The sequence below is a fragment of the Fistularia commersonii genome, chromosome 27 (assembly GCF_037954325.1).
Source record: "Fistularia commersonii isolate RoL2024-O1a breed Wild chromosome 27, RoL_Fcom_v1.0, whole genome shotgun sequence".
Taxonomy (NCBI): domain Eukaryota; kingdom Metazoa; phylum Chordata; class Actinopteri; order Syngnathiformes; family Fistulariidae; genus Fistularia; species Fistularia commersonii.
Genome location: NC_141310.1, coordinates 1,777,501 through 1,799,165, shown reverse-complemented (window position 1 = coordinate 1,799,165; position 21,665 = coordinate 1,777,501). Strand labels below are relative to the sequence as shown.

The 21,665-nt window shown below is 43.0% G+C and overlaps 1 protein-coding gene across 1 annotated transcript in view; it reads right to left on the bottom strand.

Moving 5' to 3' along the window:
- Positions 1-21,665, bottom strand: part of rras2 (RAS related 2) — a 29,301-nt gene that overhangs the window by 4,411 nt on the left and 3,225 nt on the right. Inside the window, exons 2-4 of the mRNA XM_086175239.1 lie at positions 2,357-2,444; positions 2,110-2,212; positions 889-997 (exon numbers count right to left, since the gene is read on the bottom strand). Of these exons, the coding sequence (XP_086031365.1) occupies positions 889-997; positions 2,110-2,212; positions 2,357-2,444 (300 nt within the window). The remainder of the gene's footprint in view (positions 1-888; positions 998-2,109; positions 2,213-2,356; positions 2,445-21,665) is intronic.

The following is a 21,665-nucleotide window of genomic DNA, read 5'->3' as shown; positions in this document are numbered from 1 at the left end:
ACCCGTTTTTTTTATTTTTTGCTATTGTTTTGTGTTTTTTATAAAAAATAAGAAAAGAAAAGATCGTTTTAACAATGTCACTAGATGTTTTTTCATCAAAAAAATAATTTTGTTTTCAAATTTTGAAGCAAAAAATACATTGCAAAGTTAATTTTTTCATTGTCCGTTTTTTTTAAACCCACTGTATAAAACCCCGGATGCATGTGAAAAAAAACATGTTACATATTATATACATAATACATAATACATATTCATTTTGTGTAGTGCAATATTAGCTCATGCGGTTATGCAAGGTACATCAACATGTACTGTGCATATAAAGAATGTTTTGCATATTTGTTGTGGGTATATAATTTTGATTTGTTCATTTTATAAGTAGCTCACATGCTGAAAAAGTGTGAGTGTGGGCCCCCCTGATCTAGCTGCTCTGATGGTGGACGACATGCCTCCTGCTCATGGTTCATCCATGATGGGTTAATCGCAGAGAACGGGATTGACAATGGATAAATAGGCTTTAAAACGTTGAATTTAAATTGTGAATCATCTCTACATCTGTAACATGCCGATATAGAGAGTCAAGCATCTAAGCCTAAACCGAATCAAAAATGGAACCGGAGCCTCGGGGAAACGAGATCTGAGATTCTGATAGCATCGTGTCAGGTTCCTCTTCCACCATGAGAGGGCGCCGCTGGTTCACTGGATGAAGGGACAGCCGAATCCAAAAAGAACTCATCATTTCGACACTAACTTTTCAATCCATCCATTCATCTTTCCCGACGCCAGAAACGATCGTCCACTCCTCGCTTCCACTTTTGAGTATCTCATTGTGGCATCAGGTGATCAAGCAAGATTTATTGGTAAACATCTCCGCAATCCGTCGGGACTTACTTGTCTCTGTAGTTCGAGATCTGCTTTGTTTCCTACAAGGATCATTGGGAACTCATCTCGGTCTTTTACTCTGAGTATTTGTCTTTGGAATTTGTAGATTTCTTCGAAGCTGTGAAACATATATAAGTTGGTATTAAACAGCGGTTGGGTGTTTGCCTTCAAATGCACACATTTGTCTCGACACGCACACGTGCACATGTATTCAAACCGCAGAGCGAAAGAAAAACACCCACACGTTCAGCAACTCACGCCCAGGCATTGTAGGGTTCACAAAGCTGCTTGAAAGGGGAAGTGAAATATATACACATGTTTAGAGTTTGCTTTTGCGCTATACACTGACCCCAGCGTTGGAATACAGTGATCTAAAAGCCACATGCACTCCTTTAACTGAATAAAAATGAAAAGAGACACAGAACGCAAGTACAAGCCCAAGAACAGCATTCCAGCCGCTGGCCCCAAGGACAGCTTGACGAGCGCATAGTAAATCTGGAAAGACTTGACTAATATAAATGGAGGAAGGAAAGACTGTTTACAACATAAACATTGGGAAGGGACTGAGAGTGGGGGCAGGGGCGCGCACCTTACCGCACCACTCTGCAGGGACACAAAGACAGGGGAGGGTGGGGAGGGCTGGATACAACAATAGCAATATGGTTGAATTTACTTGTGTCATTTACTTTACTTGTAGTAAAATAAATTATAACAAATAAGTCACAACTGATATAGAAATTGTCAAAAAAATCCTCTGACCTTTATCCAACTTTTTAAATATTTCACTCCCTTGCCTTTGGTCGGTTAAATGTGCTCTAATCTTTTTTTAGATATCGTATATTATATAGTCTGGGGATTTCTGTAGGAGGCTCTGCATTTAAAGGGAAACTTTTGACTGCAGAAACGGGTTTGACTTATCAGGACTGGAGCGGAGGCTTAAAAATGGAAAGCGACAGCACGTAAATCGTGGAATGGAAGACAATAGACTACGGGAGGAAGTGTCGAGAACAAAATCAAATGACAACAAGAGCAACAGTGAGCAGGAAGTCTGCGCAGCAACCGAGCGAGAGCGTCGGGCAAAAGGTGTACGGCGGAGGGAGGGCGGTTTTAGAAGAGTGCGGCTGAGAAAAGTAAACACAGCCATCAAAACGGAAAGAGAGAAAGAGACGGAGAGGGAGAGAGAGCAAAGTGAGTAAGAGCGAGCTGACACATGAAAAGAGCTGTCATCACCTTCCTCTGTCAGTGACTGAGAAGACGAGCAGGAAGCCCTCCCCTGTCCTCATGTATTGTTCTCTCATGGCTCCAAACTCTTCCTGTCCGGCCGTGTCTAGGACTAGAAACACACATATATGCGTTGAAACGCAAACACATACACCCCGATAAACACACACACACGTATGCACAAAAACAGCCCGGTCTTGAAATTGATATCATGGAAACAAGGGCGTATGTGCATTTGGGAAAAACGTGCGCTTACTGTCCAGCCGGGCCGCCCTTTCGTCGATCACGCACTGCTTCGTGTACGAGTCTTCGATCGTGGGGTCATAGTCGGTGACGAAGTATGACTGCGGGAAAAGGAAAGAATAAGCCAGAAAATAAATGAAGGTTATTAATGAAATGCTATTTAATCCATGGAGTGTTTTTCATATGATGGAGGTAGGACTTCTGGAGAAGGGCTCAGAACATCAGCTTAAAGAAACAGCTGGTGTGGATACTTCTTGGTAAAATATCTCTATTTTAATATCTCTTTTTTTCTTTTTTTTTTTTTTAACGGGAGACCAGCACAAAAAAATGTATTCAACGGTAATATTTGTCCTGGTTAGCACTTCCTTCTCACAGCTAGAAGGTCTCTGGTTCAATTCCAACTGGGGGTCTTTCTGCATGGAGTTCTCCTTTTCTCCCCACGTATCTGCATGATTTGTGAATGAGAGGGTAAATGGTTGTATGTCTCTATATGTAAGAAATGACACTCCAAGCTAACATCTGGATGACTCTATTTGATATGTTAGGAGAGAATAGCTATTAAAGCTAAGCAAGGGCAGATGCACTTCACCTAAACTTACTAGAACCCCTTTCACTACAACATGCACACACACAAGTAAGGAAGTAGCAATCTGTGACAGATCAGTAAACAGATCAGTAAGTTACATGACACATTTTCAAAGTTCTTGTAAATGAAAATAAATTATATGGAAGGCTCAGGCAAAGGATTTTTTTATTATCTTTGTTAAATGGACCAATAGTTTAAGGCGTATTAAAAAAATAGACAACAATCAGAAATCTTTCTTTCCCAATTTCATTTTATCGATCATCAAAAAATGTATGTTTTCAAAACAATATACCGAGACAGTCTCTCGGTGCTCCAGTATATGCACTGTTTCTTTTTCCATTTATTTTAGACATGTTTTATGATAAAAATATTTTGAAAAATAAAAAGGGTTTCATAATACATATATATTTATTTATGTATATTATATATTATGAATCATTTTTTATATGTGTACATAAATACACTGATTTATAATTATGTTATAATATTATATAACATATAATTCTATCATATCACATTTTCTTATATTTTAAAATAAAATAATTTTAGGTTGTCATATTTCAAACCACACTGACTTGCACGGCCCGATGGGGTGTGTCTGATTGCTTATAGAAATCAGAAATAAGCTTTGCATTCTCATAAAACTGCACACCCCTTCATCCATCATCGCATGGTTTTCAGTTGATTTAAGAGCCCCTTTGCCTTATAAAAAAAAAATACACAGGAAATTAGGAAATTAGGCTCGTCATGTCACTTTTTCCTACCAGTACACACACACACACACACGCGCACACACACATTGGTTGCGCAGGAGTTAAGAGGTGACCTGAGCACCGACGCTGCTGAGAACACAGTTTTCTTAAAAGCAACCCGACCCAAAGCTAATACCATGTGCGCTTCATGGGCCAAATAGGGTTATTTCAGCTGTGGACGTATTTATTTCACTTCATGTTGTTTGATAAAGTGAAAAACATAACAAATCAGCCCTGGATTCCAGGGTTCGCCGCTCTCGTCGTAGAACCCCAGGGCCTTTCTCTGCGGGAACGTACACAGTAGGCCATCCAACCTCAACCAGTGTGCAGACTGATTTCAATGCACGGACTTTGAAAAATGAACACACACTGTTACCTTTTTATAATCCCACGATATAAACTGATGGTAAACACACTGTACTTGGGCACTGTCAATATGCTCTCAACTTTATAGTTCTGGCTACGTTTAAGATGCACTTGCAATATTCTGCTTTGTAACAGTCCAGTTTTATGGCGCTTACGATGTCTCCTGGTAACCAAAACTAAAAGGGTGGGGCCGGGGGTGAGGTGGGGCGAGGGGGGGTCACAGAAGAGGAGGAAGAGGAGTCATGCATTTTTCACATTTTTCCCATGTTTTGAAGTTCTCGCTCTCCTCAGGGGCCGGTTAAGTGGTGACAGCTGAAGGGAGTGCTCGGGGAATGTACAACCAACACCCTGACATGCAGAACTGATCGCAGAAAGCGTGGATTCTGGGCGAGGTTCCACTTCTTTCGTGCAAAACACGTGCGGGGAAAGACACGGTGTGTACCTGTGCGTGACCCCTGTCACGCACAATTGCACACTCCGTGTTTCTTCCGTGCAGTTAAGACAATTTTAAACCCACAGATGAGCTGAGCTTATATTGCCCATTCTATCAGATGACGTATTAATGGATTGATTCGTCCTTCATGCTGCTTACACTAAGAGCAAGGCCACACGGGTTCAGGAGCCAATCAGAGCAGACATTATTCAACAAGCAGGGTTTAACCTAAGCAGTCTCTGGTCAATCACAAGGCCCCGTATACAGACATTAAACCAAGAGTCTGGACTGCATGTCTTCGGACTATGGGACCAAACACACACACACAAGCATGTTTGAGTACTAAACAAACTCGAAAGGGCTGGCTGTGACTCTGTTGGTGGAGCAGGCAGTTTTTCTGACCGGAAGGTTGACGGTTCGATTCCCAGCCCCTCCTAACTGAATGTTGAAGTGTCCTTGGGCAAAGCCACAGTACTGATATGGAGGGGTGAATGCAATGGGATACAAAGCCCTTTGAAAGCGCAACATAAGTGGAGACAATTTCTCTGTAAGCAACAGCCTAAATCCATAGTCGCTAAATCCCCGGCTTCAGTGTATGAGGTCTTTTACGCGCTCGTGCAAATCCTTTCACGTCTTGTGGAAGATGCGGCTCGTCTATTCCGCGCATTGTCCTGTCACTCCGCAGCATGCAAATATGGCGGACCCTGTCACATCCTCTCGCCGCCGTTCAATAATTCATCGGTATTAGCGTGCGTCTGCGGGAGTGCTTCGCTGCACTCCGCTCCCTTGAGATCAGACGGAGACGGGAACGGAGAGAGGGAGAAAATATCCTGCTTGTGTTTTCTTTTTCTATCATGTCACCTTGGCTTCCCATCAACCTCTCAATCCTATCCCATCAACCTGAAGCGGCATGTCGAGAACCAAAGTGCTCGGGTTCGTCCTCCCCGAGTGCACGTGTCTAAGTCAGCGGCCGATTCTTTTTGTGCATTTTCTTGTAAAGGCCGGGGTTGTTGTCAGCGCCAGCGGCACCGGAGCTGAAGTCTGACGGGACTGTTGCCCCGGCCTGTAAAATTCTTTCAACGGGAGGGCGCTGAAAAAGCAATGAGATTGTGATGGAATGAAGTGTGACTCAGGAGGACTACCGATAACTACTTGGTAACGGTGAGCCGTGCCACGTCCAGGAAACCATAAACGATGACTTCATCAGATTCTACTCACTCCCTACGATGAATCATGTAGAGCAGCCCGACCACTGGAGCGAAGTAACGCAGCACCTACAGAGAGCCGCCCGGTCCATTGTTTGCACCTGGTTGAACCATAGTGCATGTTGAGCATTCAAAGCTAGCAGTCAGCTACCGACATCCCACATGAAATACTTCATAGGCTTCCATTTAGTTGATTTTTTTTACAATTTAATGCTAATTCCTACAGTCAAATTCCTTTTAGGGATAAAATCACAACACAGCTGTGTTGGACAAACTGTTGTATACAAGTTTTGTTGATAAGAGGTCATTCTCTCCTATGCCTAAGTTTAAATGCAAAAAAATATTTTTTTTAAATGCACCATATCCAGTTTAAGCAAAAATAAACTGTCCGACAGGATCACACATTGAACAGAATTTGCATCTGCAGTTTATTCTGCAGGCAGAAAGAACATGAGAAGGTAATATGAAAGTATAATTTCTACCAATCCCTAAGCATTTGGAAAAAAATGGATTGCCCGAGTGAAGTGTTGTATTATGGTATGTTATGGCACAATCTTACTAGTACAGGATCCACTGGATATTATGAGTTGGGATCAGCATGAAATGAAATACAAGACATCTTTCACACCTTGTGGTTTCAAAGCGCTTCATACTAGATAGCGTTCACCCATTAACACACTAGCACACACCAATGGAAGCAGAGACAGGGGTTTTTGTTTGGCTTTTTTTGCGAAAAAACATCGCGCAATTTTTCCTAAGAGTCACATTTGATCCACTTAAGAGCAAAGACATTTGAAATCGCTCACAATTCAACTTCAATGAGCCAGCAGCTGTTGTCCACCCACATATGAAGTTCAGCATTATTCTACTGCTGGGGATAGATCTTTATTATGATGGATAAATAATGATTCTCCTGCTCCACCTGCCCACTGCCACTGACCTTTGAGCAACATCTGTTGTGGACGCCATATGACTGGACCATGTGTCACGTACTCTAACACAAGTCACTGTTGGATAAGTATGACTTCTAATACAATTATGGTAACCTCCTCAAAACACTAACATTAGGACAAGCAAACATTAACAAATGTGCTGATATTTTTATTCAACTGAACCATATCTAAAGTGTAAAAGCTTGTATTTGGTCAATATACGTTGATTTCATCTCTCTTCAGCGGCAGTCAAAGTCTAAATATATGATTAAAAACGGATTACATTTCAATCTATCGAAATGTAATCGATAGAATTCGAAAGGAGAGATGCAAAAAACTTGGAGGACCGAGCCGTGCGACATTTTTCGATGTTAGCTGCAAGGTGGGATGGGCCTCGCCCAGCTCCGGTCAGCTCGGCAGGAAGGAAACTCCACCACTGCAGCAGGCAGCTGGCCCACGGAGCCTTCGGGTGATGGTGATGTCACAGCCTGCATGTTCCCCTACTCCACCTACCTAACAGAATCCAAACCTGCCTCTCAGTTCCCTTCTGGCATTCCAGCAATACATCCCAGCCCTCCACCCACCCACGCACACACACACACACACACACACACACACACACACACAAATACACACACAGCTCATGCATACTCACACTAGGAAAACATTAAAAGGCTATTATCACCTGGAATTCACCAGCGCTATTGATTATTTTCAGCGGCAATACAACCCATTTGCTGCCCTGTTGCATATCAGCACGCACAGCAGATCCTCCTCTGAGTTTCATTAATAACATAAAGACAGGAATATCTGGAAAGTAAGAAATACGAACGATTTTGCACAATCAATCCAGGGTGATCATGGTGCCCGACCACACTATCTGGAATTAAAGGCCGTGTGTTCATGCTGATGATATCATCTACATATATATAAGGACATTATATCTCCATTGTTTTATATAACTGTAAGTTTTGGCAGTTAATCGATGCAGCTTGTTTTGACATTCACACATCTATGCATGCATACATGTATACATAAATGCATAAAAGCATGCATACATGCATACATGCATACACGCAAACATACATGCATATGCACATAAAAAGACGCATATATACGTACATACATGCATACATACAAACATGCGTTTCATTCAAGCGCTTTGTCAGTTCCTCGATTGCTATATTCTAAGACATTAGGCAATAATTCTTCTCTGGTAAAACAACTGCTTGCCAGCCTCAAGGAATGCAAGGCAGGCTTATACAGTATGTGTAGTGTAGGCGTATAATCAACTTTACGCTTTCACCACTCACCCACTTCCTCTCCGCAGCTTTACAAACCCTAAATATAGAACCCCCTTTTCCATCTCTGTCAATTATCCAAATCCCTGCTTGTCTGGTGGAAGCAGCCGCTTCGTGTGTTAATTAATAAAGCATGTGAAATCAACAGAAGAACACTCATCCTAAATAGTGTGCCTGAAAAGTAAGCTGTGGTTATTATCTGGAAGGAAATTAAGACAAAAGTAACATTAGGTTTGCATTAATATCATCATATAAACAAATGTAGATACATAATTTCCCCCACTTCTAACCTCATATAACCTCATATCTTCTCTCGGGTCCTCCCCAGCTTCTAACCTCATATAACCTCGTATCTTCTCTCAAGTTCTTGGGCTCTCTAATTTCACAGGTTCCCAGAGGGTGTGGCGTGATCTACTGCAGCGTCTCACCAAGCGTCCACCACTGTTATTTCTTTTATGAGTATTAAAGCTATTATCGTATCATTTCAGCTATTACCATGTAACTGTCAACGCTCTTGTTATTAGTAGCAACAGGTCATTAGCGCCATTCGCTGCCAAGAGTGTGTTCCAGACCTGCTCGACATGGCAAACATCATCAGACAACTGTATTATGTTTTGAGGGCCATTTAAATAAAATCTGACTTCTCTATCCTTATCTGGGTGAATTAATGAACTTAATTGCAACGCTTTAAGCAACAATACAACTAATCCACTGGGATGATTGGATGTTTTTGTGTGACCTGGAAGAACAGAGAGGAAGACGCCGTGACGTGTTTGATTTGTCACGGTGGCGCACTGGTTAGCGCTACCACCTCACAGGTGGTTCTTCCATGTCTGTGTAGGTCTTCCTAAACAGTCCAAAAGTATAATTCACTGGAGACCCTAAATTGCGATGGTTAATTGTCATATATCTCTATATAACGTGTGAGAGGGTGAATGGCTGTATGGCTATACATAACATGTCAAATATTAAATGAATGGTTGTATGTCACGATACAATGCATGGATGAGTAACTGCTTGTATGTTACGATATCACGTGTGGATGAAAGTAACCGGTTGAATGTCACGTTATGACGCGCTGATGGAAGTGAACAATCGTATGCCATGATATGACACGTGGATGACAGCGATCGGTTGTATGTCTCGATATGACCCAACATGAAAACATGAAGCGAGCAGTAAAGTCAAACTAGATCAACCAAACTACTCCTTGTGTGTTTGCTCACGGTTGTACAGACGACTACATATGCAGGGAAATGAAAGTCCTGATGCGGAACAGGACCTGACCGCCATGTGACGAAGGAGGAGGTGAGCAGGCGGTCAAGGTGAAACGCGCCATTCATGAGCCAGTTAGCAGTCCCTTGTTTTTCATAAAAAATCATTACATGACACACAGGCTAAAGTCTTATACGATAATGCAGATGTGGACCGAAAACATCAACATCCCCTCACGATGGAGAGCATGCTTTACTCACACTCAACAGGATTAGTGATTTTTTTGAGGGGGTTTGTGATGATTCCCTTACAGCACAGACCAGCTTAAAGAGGTACTTAAGAAAAGGAAAGATTTTGGACCTAAGAACTTTGCAGGGTTTTCGGAGATCTATAAGAGCTCCTTCTGAATATCAACACCTTGTGTGTCTTTTTGGTATAATATTTCAGGAAAATAGAAAAGGCCTTGTCGGGACGAATCGCTTCCTTTTCTAAAAACTCAATGTTTGACCGTTGCCATACTCACTTGGGGCAACATAAGTTTCAGACAAGTGCCTTGGAAACTTCTATTAGCCGTGTTTATTTCTACCTCTTTGAGACAGACTGACGTGAGCGAGGTGGAAGGAGACTAGACTCCAAAGAGAAGGAGAGCAAGAGAAATAAAAAAAGGTGTTGGTGGTGGTGGGGGGGGGTTATGCAGGGCATTTAACTTCCATTGGACACACCCACTTTTCCCATGCGCTCATACAAACTGAAAAGGTCACTTATTCAATACCTAATACGTAGAGTGGAGGGAGAGCACACAATGTGACCGCCGGCTTAAAAGGTCACGGGGGGGAGGGGGGGCGGCTGTTGAAAGGTGGGAAAAGGGAGCGGACGCTGCTTTGGAGAATTGCTTGAAAACAATAAGCTTTCGATCGGATCCCAACAATCCTAATTTCCTGAATTGTCTCGAATCGACTTTGAAATTTCCCCGTAATTTAGATGAATGAACAATAAACGTTCACAGACGGAGAATTCAGAACTGAAGCCCGGGCTTAATGCCAAATTAAATTAACCCCAAATTAACCCCACGCTCTTACGAACTCCCGTCCTCCTAATTTGCCACAGATCAATAGCCGATCTCTTTAATCATCGGCCCGTCCCCTGGGAAGCCAATGGAATTCTGCCCCGCCGGATCACTATCAGACAAGCGCACTTGTTGACACTGGGCACAGAATGTGAGTGATCACTTTCAACGGGATTTTGCTTTCCTTCTGTATGGTCCAGATTTATGTAGTGGCCCGTTCTAAGCTATTCATTCGCTCATTCATTCCCTTGCCCTACCGTCAGGGTCAGATGAGGTGGGTGAGGAAACCGTAGAACCTCAGGAAACCAATGCAGACACTGGGAGAACAGGGAAACTCCACGCAGAAAGTCAACCCTGTCAGAATCCAACCAAAGATCTTCTTGCCGTGACAGTGTATCACCATTATAAGCAACTGTTTTTGAAAATGTCTCTCATTCACCATGCATACTTTACTCAGAAATCTGTGCTGCATTCTGTGTCAGCCAAACCTGTCCTATCACACGGTTTCACCTTGTCTGACCCCTGGTATCCAGTGAAACATGTTAAAGGAGCGGAAGTGTTCTTCAGCCAGTTTACATTTCGGCACGGCTTATGTCGTGTGGCGTGATCCTCAAAGCCTGGCGTGTCACCACACATCGACTGTGGTGAGTCCACTTGATGGCGCTGCATTTCCCCCTATCAATCTACACATATGGCGTTATCCAGCACCCACCTCCGGTGGCCCCTCAGTAATAAATGCAGCGTTTGTGATCAAACCCACATTTGCTCAAACTCTATCCTCCACTTCAGTTGCCCTTGTGTTGGGTTCGTGAAACTACGCCTTGACGTAGCGGCAACGGATCCACCAGCAGACGAGAGTGCGCACTCAAATCACAAGCCGCTGGTCGACCCAGTTCGGTTCTCAGATAAGCTCAAAGTACGGACTTAACTGTGATCGTGCACGCTTAAAACGAAGCAACAAATAAGCATTTCGTGTTAAAAATGTTCACAGTGGTTTTGACAGTGAGTCAACAGGTCACCTCGGTTGTTTTGGAGCAGTTACGGTGCTGTTTTCCTTTTCAACTCTGGGAGTGCTTTGTTGACTACAAAAACTTCCTACGACCTTCTTTTGGCAAGGTGTGAGGATTTTCATTTTTGGGTGAGCTACTTGTCCGAGGCCGTCTTACACATCTGCTTGGAGGTATCACCGTAGACTATGGGCCCATGCAGAAATGTTACCACACAGAGATCCACTGAATGCAAGGCCTTTCAAGGAGAATGCTGAACACTTGTAGCTTATAAACTGACCTTTATATCATGCCTTTTCCCTGCCGGCACATAGCAAATCAGCAGCATTACCAGTGTAACACACAGCCAACACGTTCTCACTCCCAAGCCTGCGTTAGATATCTACACATTAGGCATTTTCGGGGTGCAGCGTCAGTGGAGGAACACTATTTCTCATTTACAGCAAAATGTTTAGAAAACGTTTAGGTTTATTTACATTAGGTTTAGATATAGATGAAGATGTTGATGTAAACATGACGCTCCAGGTTCGTCGAAAAATTACACCGAAGTTGTGTCTAATGTGGAGGAGCGTCTATTTTCGGGGCGCAGCAACAGTGGAGGAACCCAATTTCTCATTTAGAGAATGGGTTCAATCGGCACTATTGAGTCCACTTCTTGTCAATTTCGCGACAAACTCCAATCAAGACAGCGAAGCCTTTACTGCCCTTCAGGCTTTGCAGTACTTCCCGGCAATGTGATAATGTTAAAGCCCTTTAAATCGAAAACGATGCACGATCTTAGTGTTTTTCTGTTTTTTTAAGAAAAACATGCATGTTAATTTACTCGGGGGCGTCATAAAGCATTGTCTTAAGAGCCCAGTTAACATTTAAGACTCTAAGGGGGCCCATGGTGAGAATAAAGCAGGGTCTGAATGACCAACCAAGTATCCCAGTCGAACCCCTGGTGTCTTCTAACCCCTCTGACATTATGAGTTCAATCACCCTTCTAAATATCAACACGCACTGGACTCCGAACACGTTTGAACCATCTCAAAGGTGCCAAATCAAAGAGATGCCATTTGAAAGGGGGCCCTTTTCCGCCCGATCACAGACCCCATACCAGCCAGTTTGCTCCATATCTGCGGCACTCCAAACTGTTGCTTTATCCCTGCGCCATTAGAGCATTTGTTAAATTGTAAAGGGAGACCTGTGTAAATACCGTTGAAGCCAACAAACTGATTAAACAGAGCAGAATAAAGAACTGGAACTATGTGAACTGACCTTATTGTTCTTGCTGATCCCGTTCCCTGCATTAATCCGACCCAAATCCCAGGCATTGACAAGTTATCAATGCTGTTTTCACGAAAAAGCTGTCTTGTTTTTGGCCATCGAGGGGCCAGATATTGAAAAAAAGGACACAGTATTTTGATGCGATTGTTAGTTTGCATCACTCTTGTGTTCCAGGAGCCCACAACACTGCCAGCAACAGTAGATTTATTTCAGTTTCATGTGAGCACCGGCTGCGAACTCAAGCCAAGAAGAAAGTTTAATTAATACATCTCCAACAGTTGGAAATGTTAAGGCGGAATTAATTGAAGAACAGGCGTTCTTGTGTTGTATTCACGGAAGTGTGCGCATTTTCGAAACAACAGAAGATTGCTATGCCGCTCGATGAGAGCACACCGGCTGTACAGACAAAAAGACCTACTGTGCGAATTTCAGAGAAACCCGGTAAGAAATCTCCCAATGGGAGTTTGTGGCTTTTTGGGGAACCATCAAATAACTGAGTAAAATTAATTAGCAACAGGATGCAGCCAGTTGGTTTTAGATTTATCACGTCATGTAACAACAACAATGCCCGACAACGTTTCCCATCGTAACGTGAGCATTATAGATCAGATGATTGGTATTAAACATCCTGTTGCAGACATCATTCGGCACATACAAAAAATGTATGAAAGACCAGATCTTGTGCAGGTGAGTGCTTAGTGGGAGTCAAATATATGACAAACTTGGTAAAGTGGCTGCTTCAGAAATGAGAAAAACAGTAGAACTTCGGCTTGCAAACTCCCCAAATGACTGGCAAATCAGCCAACGAACAGTGTTTCCCATCAAATTTTGAATCGAGCTTTGAACAAGCACACACACACAAACAACACACAAACACATGGGCTTTCAGTATTGTAACGTAGTGGGAGTCATGTGTGCCTCTCTGCATTGTTTACTTCATTCATTGTCGTTATCTCTTGTTATAATGCTTTTATGTGCTTTTTTCAGTCAGTTAGTCCTCATTAGGACTCCCAAAAAGTTGAGTGCTACTAATGTTGAGGAGAAGTTTTGCAGAAGAAGAAGAATTAAGGTCAATCTGAAGAAGGAAATAATAGCTGGACGTGCGAGTGGTGATCGTGTTATAGACCTCGTCAAGCACTACAGCATGACAAGTCAACCATCTTTACAATCCTGAAGGACAAAGATGTGCTAAAGACAGCTGATGTGGCGAAAGGGGTGACTATGACTAAGTCTTGGAAGAAGTAGAAAAGTGAAGTTGGTTTGGATAAATGAAAGACAGCTTGCCTGCTGGCAGTGTTAGCATACAGGACTGTCTAAGAAAATTTGCGTATTGTGATAAAGTTCTTTATCTTCTATAATGCAATTACAAAAACAAAAATGTCATACATTCTGGATTCATTACAAATCAACTAAAATATTGCAAGCCTTTTATTATTTTAATATTGCTGATTATGGCCTACATCTTAAGAAAACTCAAAAATCATATCTCAAAATATTAGAATATCACGAAATAGTATTTTTTGTTTTTTAATTGCATCCCAGAAGATAAAGAACTTTATCATAATATTTTAATTTTCTGAGACAGTCCTGTAAGTCTCAGGAAACGGCAAGTACAAGTGCTGGCAAGAAGAGAAAGAACACCAGAAACAAGAAATAATTAAGGTTATCTTTAATTTCTTCCTGTATTTTTATCACAAATAAACCAATAAAAAAGTTTCAAAATAGTGCAGTATGTGTTTTGGTGTTTGACAACGGATCAGTGGAACTGATATTGGTTTTGGTGGGAAAAATTGTTCGCAAACATTTCGGTTAGCGAGTCTAAAAAACAAATTAAATCCGTAAGCAGAGTTTCTGCTGTACTCCATTTAAAATGTGTATATTTGCAAACTAATTTTTTGCCATCCATGTCCCCCTCCTCTTTTTGTCCCCAGCCGCTGACTGTTTTTTTTTGCACTTTCCCACAGACTATAACTCTCAGTTTGGGCTTGACATGTCAAGCAAAATGGAGGCGTTGGCTCTGGGCTTTTACGCCCGGCACTCATGAAAACAGAGTCAACACAAATGTTATTAGTTTAGTCTTTACAAATAGGGCCTAATGGATGCATCCCCTTTATCTCTTTGTCTCCCTTCCTGCGGCTATGTCACAATAACACACGGTCAAATGATCGAGTCCAAGTCGAGAAGTTATTGAAATAACAAAGTCCATTTTTACCAAAAACTCTGTTCGGCACGTCCGAAATAGGTAGACAGATTTCCAAACTGCACCTCTGTTTTGAATTCAACAGCAACGTCAAGAGGAATGAACAATAAGTTATCAGCATTAATTCGAAAACTATAGCGAATCACCGCACTTGTTTCCCGTCCAGTAACAACCAGAAAGTTGTCAAGCCACTTGCTTTAACTAGCATCATGAGTGTGTGCGGCCACTGTTTTGGCTATACATACCAAACAAACTTTGGCGGCAGCTGCTGGCTAAGCTCAAGCGTATGCCAGCTGAGAAATTTTACCTTGAATTTGCCGACACCAACTGTTGCGGACGGCACGCCACTGCGTACAGTTGTTGCGCCTTTCAGATCAGCATAACAGTAAAGCCGACAGCTGTGTTCTCGATTCTCCACCCGAACAGTTACCTCGGCCGAGGAAGTTACGTTTTTCAGCGCCATTTGTTTTATCCCAAGGGGGTGGAGCAAGGTCTTGGCACATTAGAGAGCATTACATTGAATAATATGTGTGTGTGTGTGTGTGTGTGTGTGTGTGGCTCGATGAAATCCCTGAGCTCCCCAAATGCACCCGGCATTCACTCTCCGGTGACGTGTGTCCAACTTGGCCAATGGGCTCATCCCATTTGGATGCTGGATGTAATGTCACCTGTTGAGGGCTTGTCTCAAGCCATGCCTTCCATCCCGCTGATGGACAGCAGGTGCTCCGGGGCGCTCTGGACACGGTCTGCAACAGTCACGCCAAATGTCCACCAGCTGCCTGGCAGGCCGCCATTGACCGCCATCAGCGGCGGACAAAGATGTACAAAAAGAACCATTCATAATATACTTTCACCCAAATTGCATGAAACACTTCTCCTCAACATCTAGCACATTATATTGACAGTTTAATGAAATAACACTTCTTACAACAATGTGCCGCAGTGTTTCCAGCTCTGGGTATCTGCCAAGGACTACTGAAATAAATCTGAGAGGCATGGAGAGAAGGGGGGGGGGGCGTGGTGGCAAATTCCACCTCACAACAAGAAGGTCTCAGGTTCAATTCTATGAGTGGGCAGTCTCCGTGTTTTTTTCCCTCGTCTGCATGGGGGCATCCTAAATTACCCCGACGTGTGAATGGTTGTATATCTTTGAATGAATTACTCAAGCCAGTATATGCTGAGTGAATGATTATATGTCTCTATATGACATCATCGAATGTATCGTATGACATAGCGAGTGAATTGTGTGTCTTTAGATGACGTGAATGATAGAGTGAATTGCTGTATGTGTCTACAGTATATAAGTGACAGACTGTATGTCTTTATGTGACGCATGAATAAGTGAGTGAATTACTGGATGTCTCTGTATGGTTGAATGTCTCTAAATGATGTGTGAATGACTCCATGTCTATGGTTTATGATGTTTGAATGAGAGAGTGGATGTTCGACCATCTCTATATGATGTGTGATCATTTTAGTAGCCTGTGATAGAACCTCGCCTCTCACCGAACCACAGACGGGATAGGCTCCAGCACCTCCGCGAATTTGAGTGTACGATAAGCAGTACAGATAATAAATGAATGAATGACTGTCTAAGGGGAATTCCATTAACATTCGTGAAATTTCATCTTTTTGGGTCATCGAAGAAAGCTCATTTTGAGGCAAATTAAAAAGAAATCTTCTTTGATGACTTTGCCGACGAACCGTGACAATCTCACGGGAGAAAATGAACGCTCGTCACGTGAAAACTTGCAACGAGCGCGGAATGCTAAACACTGAGGGGTGTGAGAGCGGGATGCTAAAATATGCCGCGCCTCGGTTTTCCCATAGCCGGTGTTGTTGATGGCGAATGCGACTGTGAGATGCGAGAGCTGATACCCCGGCCGGTCACTCTGACACAGATAGACGTGAGAACCCAAAACAATACCCCCCAAAAACAACACAGCGCACACCACTTCCTCTTCTGTCCGACTAGCTAACTGTCCGAGGTGCAATGACCGGAAAACAGGGGGGTGGCTTCGGGAGACAAGGTGGGGGGTTGGAGTGTTGGTAGGGGAGTCTCAGGTGGATTGAGTGCTCCCTGCGCAAAACCCATGTGTATCATTCGCTGTATGCTGAATCAGAATTGTATTCGACATGATACACTCATAACACGTCACCCTGAAGCACGGTGTTTTAGTTGTAAGTCATATGTAACGTGAACAATCCACGCACAAATACACAAAAACACATGCAGACACTCACACTAACACACAGATGATTGAATAGCAATACGCCATAAAAACTGCTTAATATAATACAGGAAACTGGGGGTAGGAAATATTGCATTAAAAGTGCCGTTATAATTATTATTGAAAAATGAAACATATTTTAGTGTCAACACAGGGATCCAATGTTTTCATCTCTTTTTTTTCTTCCAATTATTCTTTATTGACTAAATTATATAAAAACAATGGAAATGAGTCATGAATACCAGGACATGGTTCTTCTTTCCACTTTTCCCTTCAGCAGTCGCCACAGCGAATCAACTTTCTCCATCTAACCCTATTCTCTGTATCCCCCTCTTTCACACCAACTACCTTCATATCCTCTCTCCCTACATCCATAAATCTTCTCTTTGGTCTTCCCCGAGACCTCTTGCCTGGCATCTCGAATTCCAGCATCTGTCTACCAATATATTCTCTATTCCTCCTTTGCACATGACCCAACCATCTCAGTCTGGCTTCTCTGACCTTCTCTCCAAAACATCTAACATGTGCTGTTCCTCTGATAGACTCATTCCTAATCCTATCCATCCTGGTCACTCCCAAAGAGAACCTTAGCATCTTCATCACTGCAACCTCCAGCTCTGCCTCCCGTTTTCTCGGCATTGTCACTGTTTCTGGACCATATAACATTGCTGATCTCACTCCTGTCTTGTACACCTTTCCTTTCATTCTGACCGATAGTCTTCTATCACATGGTACCCCTGACACTTTTCTCCACCCATTCCAACCAGCTTGGACCCGTCTCTTCACCTCTTCTCCACACTCTCCACTGCTCTGGACTGTTGACCCCAAGAACCTGGAATCCTCCAGCTTCTTGACCTCCACTCCCTGTAGCCTCACCGTTCTACCTGAGATCCTCTCATTCACACACACATATTCTGTCTTGCTGTCATCTGCAATGTCTGCAAACATCATGGTCCATGGAGATTCCTGTCTAACCTCATCTGTCAGCTTGTCCATCACCACTGCGAACAAGAAGGGGCTCAGAGCTTATCCCTGATGGAGTCCCACCTCCACCTTGAGCTTCTCTGTTACCCCTACACCACACCGTACCACTGTCTCACAGCTAGCATACATGTCCTGCACCAGTTTAACATACTTCTCTGACACTCAAGACTTCCTCCTTGAGCTCCTCTCTTGGCACCCTGTCATATGCTTTTTCTAGGTCTACAAAAACACAATGCAGCTCCCTCTGGCCTTCTCTGTAACCTTGGTTACTTTTAGGAAAATAACAACAGATACATTCAAATTACAAGGAAAATATTTTTAGCCCGAAAAATATAAATCACAAAGAAATGACTCAAGAATTAGTAAAATTTGTGTTCAATCTTACAGAAAAAAATCTATGATAAGAAAACAGTTCCCCCTGTGTGAAAAAAAAAAAAAAAAGAAATCTACTTCTTTCATGCTGTCAGATAATAATGTTTGGGAAATTCTATTTCAGTATTGCTTGATATCTTATTGCTTCCATTACGCTAATAGCACTGTAATAAACACCGCTATAAAAAAAAAACAACTTGCGTCTGATCATTGTGATATTCAATATTTTCCTTGTCATCATGCCCTACAGGGCCCCCTCCCATAGCTCCCTCGGAATTTTTCGAGGACTTCAACAATGGGCGCAGACCGAACCGTAATGTAGGCACAAAGGGCAAGACCCGAACAAAGAGCAGCGCGTGACCCGCAACCACTATTTAAGGTAACAAGACGCGTGACACTGAGCTGACACTGAAAAACGTACACAGTCGTCAGAAGTCACGCATCCACGTGCCTCTTAAGAGTGAAAAGTTGCTTTTGTTCTTGCGTTTCCTTCCACCGCAGCCTTCGGCCGTGCCTTGTATGAAAATCACACCAAATTGCGTCCCTATTGAAATTGCCAAAGAACAACATCAACGTCAACGAAAGACTGCGTGTAGAATTTGCTTTTATAATAACAAGTGGGGTGAGGGGGCTGTGACTATTTTGCTGGCAAGGTCTGTTGCGCATCAGGAGTAATCAGCAGGATCTCTTCCTACGGGTCCCCCGCTGTTTAGCATGTAAACACGGTGAATGAGCACACCTCTGAGGGACGGCAAAGGCGAAGCAAAACTATTTTCCTGTTCTCTGTCGCTGCCATTCAGAAGCTATTCTTAATTTGTGTGATGTGATATCTTATTGTCATCATCACTTGTTGAATAAAAGCTCCTTGTCCCTTTGCAAGTGTAAAACCAACAAGTGTAGACAATTTGCTGAATAGATTACATTCAGCGCATTCTCCCATCAATGGCTGCAGAGCTGCCGTGCAAGGCGCTAACCGGGGACCGAACCGCCAACCTTCGGATTGGAGGGACGCCCGCTCCGCCAACTGCGAGTTCCACAGTATATGATTTGACTATCTTGTTCATCTCTATGACAACCAGTGAACACTGGTTTACGCTAATCATGAACGCCCGTGGATTAAAGTACCTTGAAATAGTTTTACTAATTTGTTTTGGGTCACCATCGATAGCTCGAGACCAAACCGAGTTTGAACGTGTTTTCCTTCACGCCGGGACTGAGCAGCGCCGTCTCGCTGACTTGTGTCTACATGTTACACTGGATTATTATTCCATGGAGCCGATGCAGAAAACAACACCCTGTGAGAGGAAGGTAGGGGTGAAGTGTGAAACGATCAAATCCTCTCATGTGAATGAATGCCTGGGAGGGTTTGGGTGGAGGAGCAGGGAGGCAGCAGAAGGGGCTCAGACCTTTACCCCTAAGCCAGCGACCTCGTAAAGCGTCTGGAACATTTCGAGACGGACGGGCAAGACGGCCCAGGATGGCATCGCCGATAACGATCCGAAGATCAAATTTAATCTATTTATTTACGTCACTTAACAGGAGAGAGGTATCTCCGTTTGGCAATTATGATTATTTCCTTCGAGTAGATTTAGACGCCCAATACTGTCCGAGGTGCAGAGTGCTGTTAATGTTTGTGCACTTATAATGTAGACACACCACAATCTGTTGGGGAAGAAAGCTTTTTTGCAATAACATTGCAATTTAGCACTACAAAATATCCGTAAAACTAGGTCCAATGGAATAATTGCGTCCTATTATACCAATTAAATGATAAGAAGAGGCTGTAGAAGAGCTGATTTCCAGTGTTGACTGGGATTATTTCTCAGAAATAACAGATCGAGTGTATCTTTCCTGTCACACCGCAGCTCTTCGACACGAACAAGCTCAAGAGAGGGACGCCGTCGTAAAGTACATGCGATGACAAGTGAATCTCACGGATAAATAACACAATAAAGTTTTATGGAATCAAACACGGCGTAGAAATGGAGAATAATGCCGTTCTGTCTCATGGCCGATGGCGTCGACTTATATGGCTGTTTCACACAATGTGGTTTCAAAGGGCTTCACACTAGATTCACACGCGCTCACACCGTTTTTGCGGCAGAGCTGCCATGCAAGGCGCTAACCAGACCACAAGGCGCAACTTATGGTTTCAAACAAACAACCTCAAACTAACTTCGGAACAAATAAATCGTACATATATACATGGACTCAAATTAATTTCCGTGTATTTGATGGTTCATCTCAAAAGTGTAGACCGGAATCAATGTCATTGTTTCCATGGTGCATGATTAAAAACAGCGATGCAATCGGAGTGTGTGATTTCAAAGGTACTAGCTGACAGGAAAGCTGGTGGGCTACCGCACACAACACACTGCAAGGCGACAGATACCCTGCTCTTTGAATGACTATAACTTCTTAACTAGGGCTGAAACTAAAGGTGCAGGAGTCTAGAATTGTTAGATTTAAAAATTATGGTAAATCGTCTCCTTTTACGAGACGCATTCCATCCATCCATCCATCCATTCTTTATCCATACCCACACATCGGCGGCTGCTCAACTGCCATGAGAAGCGCTAACCGGACTGTCGGGAACAACAGTGTCTTCCCGAAGTAGCAGGGGATCCAACCGTCAACTTTCCAGGAGGAGAAAGTAGGAGCCACAGCCGCCCCAAAATATGTGACTAACAGTTAACCAACTGGGCTGTAATTAACCGATAAAACTGGAACAACAACTATTGTTCACCTGAATCAGCCATGAAGCTGAGGATGCCAAAAATACAGCCAATTCAAAGTCTTATGTTAATTTCTTTTCTGCAAAGTTGACGCTCAAGGGTTTCTCACATGATTACCTTTTAAAAAAAATGCATAATCTATTTTTTCGGTTGATCTTCAGGTTTCTTGTGCTGCACGTTTCCTTGCGAGGAGAACAACAAGAAAAAAGATGTCGTGTACCAAAAATGTTGTAATAACTGTGTTATTAAATAGGTGCAAAACAGCTTCCGCCGACTGCGGAGCTATAAACCGTGTTTTCGGTTTAGATGGCATACAGGCTCCATTAGAAATCAACAGGTGACCCTCAGGCACATTATCAACCGCGCTCAGGAGGAGAACACACGCACTGCCCCAGGCGCTAAAAAAGGGCTTATTACACTTCAGCCTTCCACAACATGGACGAGTCAACGCCACCCTTAAAGGAGATGAGGAAAAAAAAAAATGAGGTCACGGCATAAATGGGATTGTTTGCTCTCAGCAGCATGGCATGTGACATATCACGGCGAGGGGAGGCTGCAACAAAAGAGCTTGTATCCAAAAATGGGCTGACGTTACACCGTGTGTTTTTGTTTTTATTATCCTTCTGCATTTTATTTATTCACAACACAAAACGACGGCTTGCGCCTCT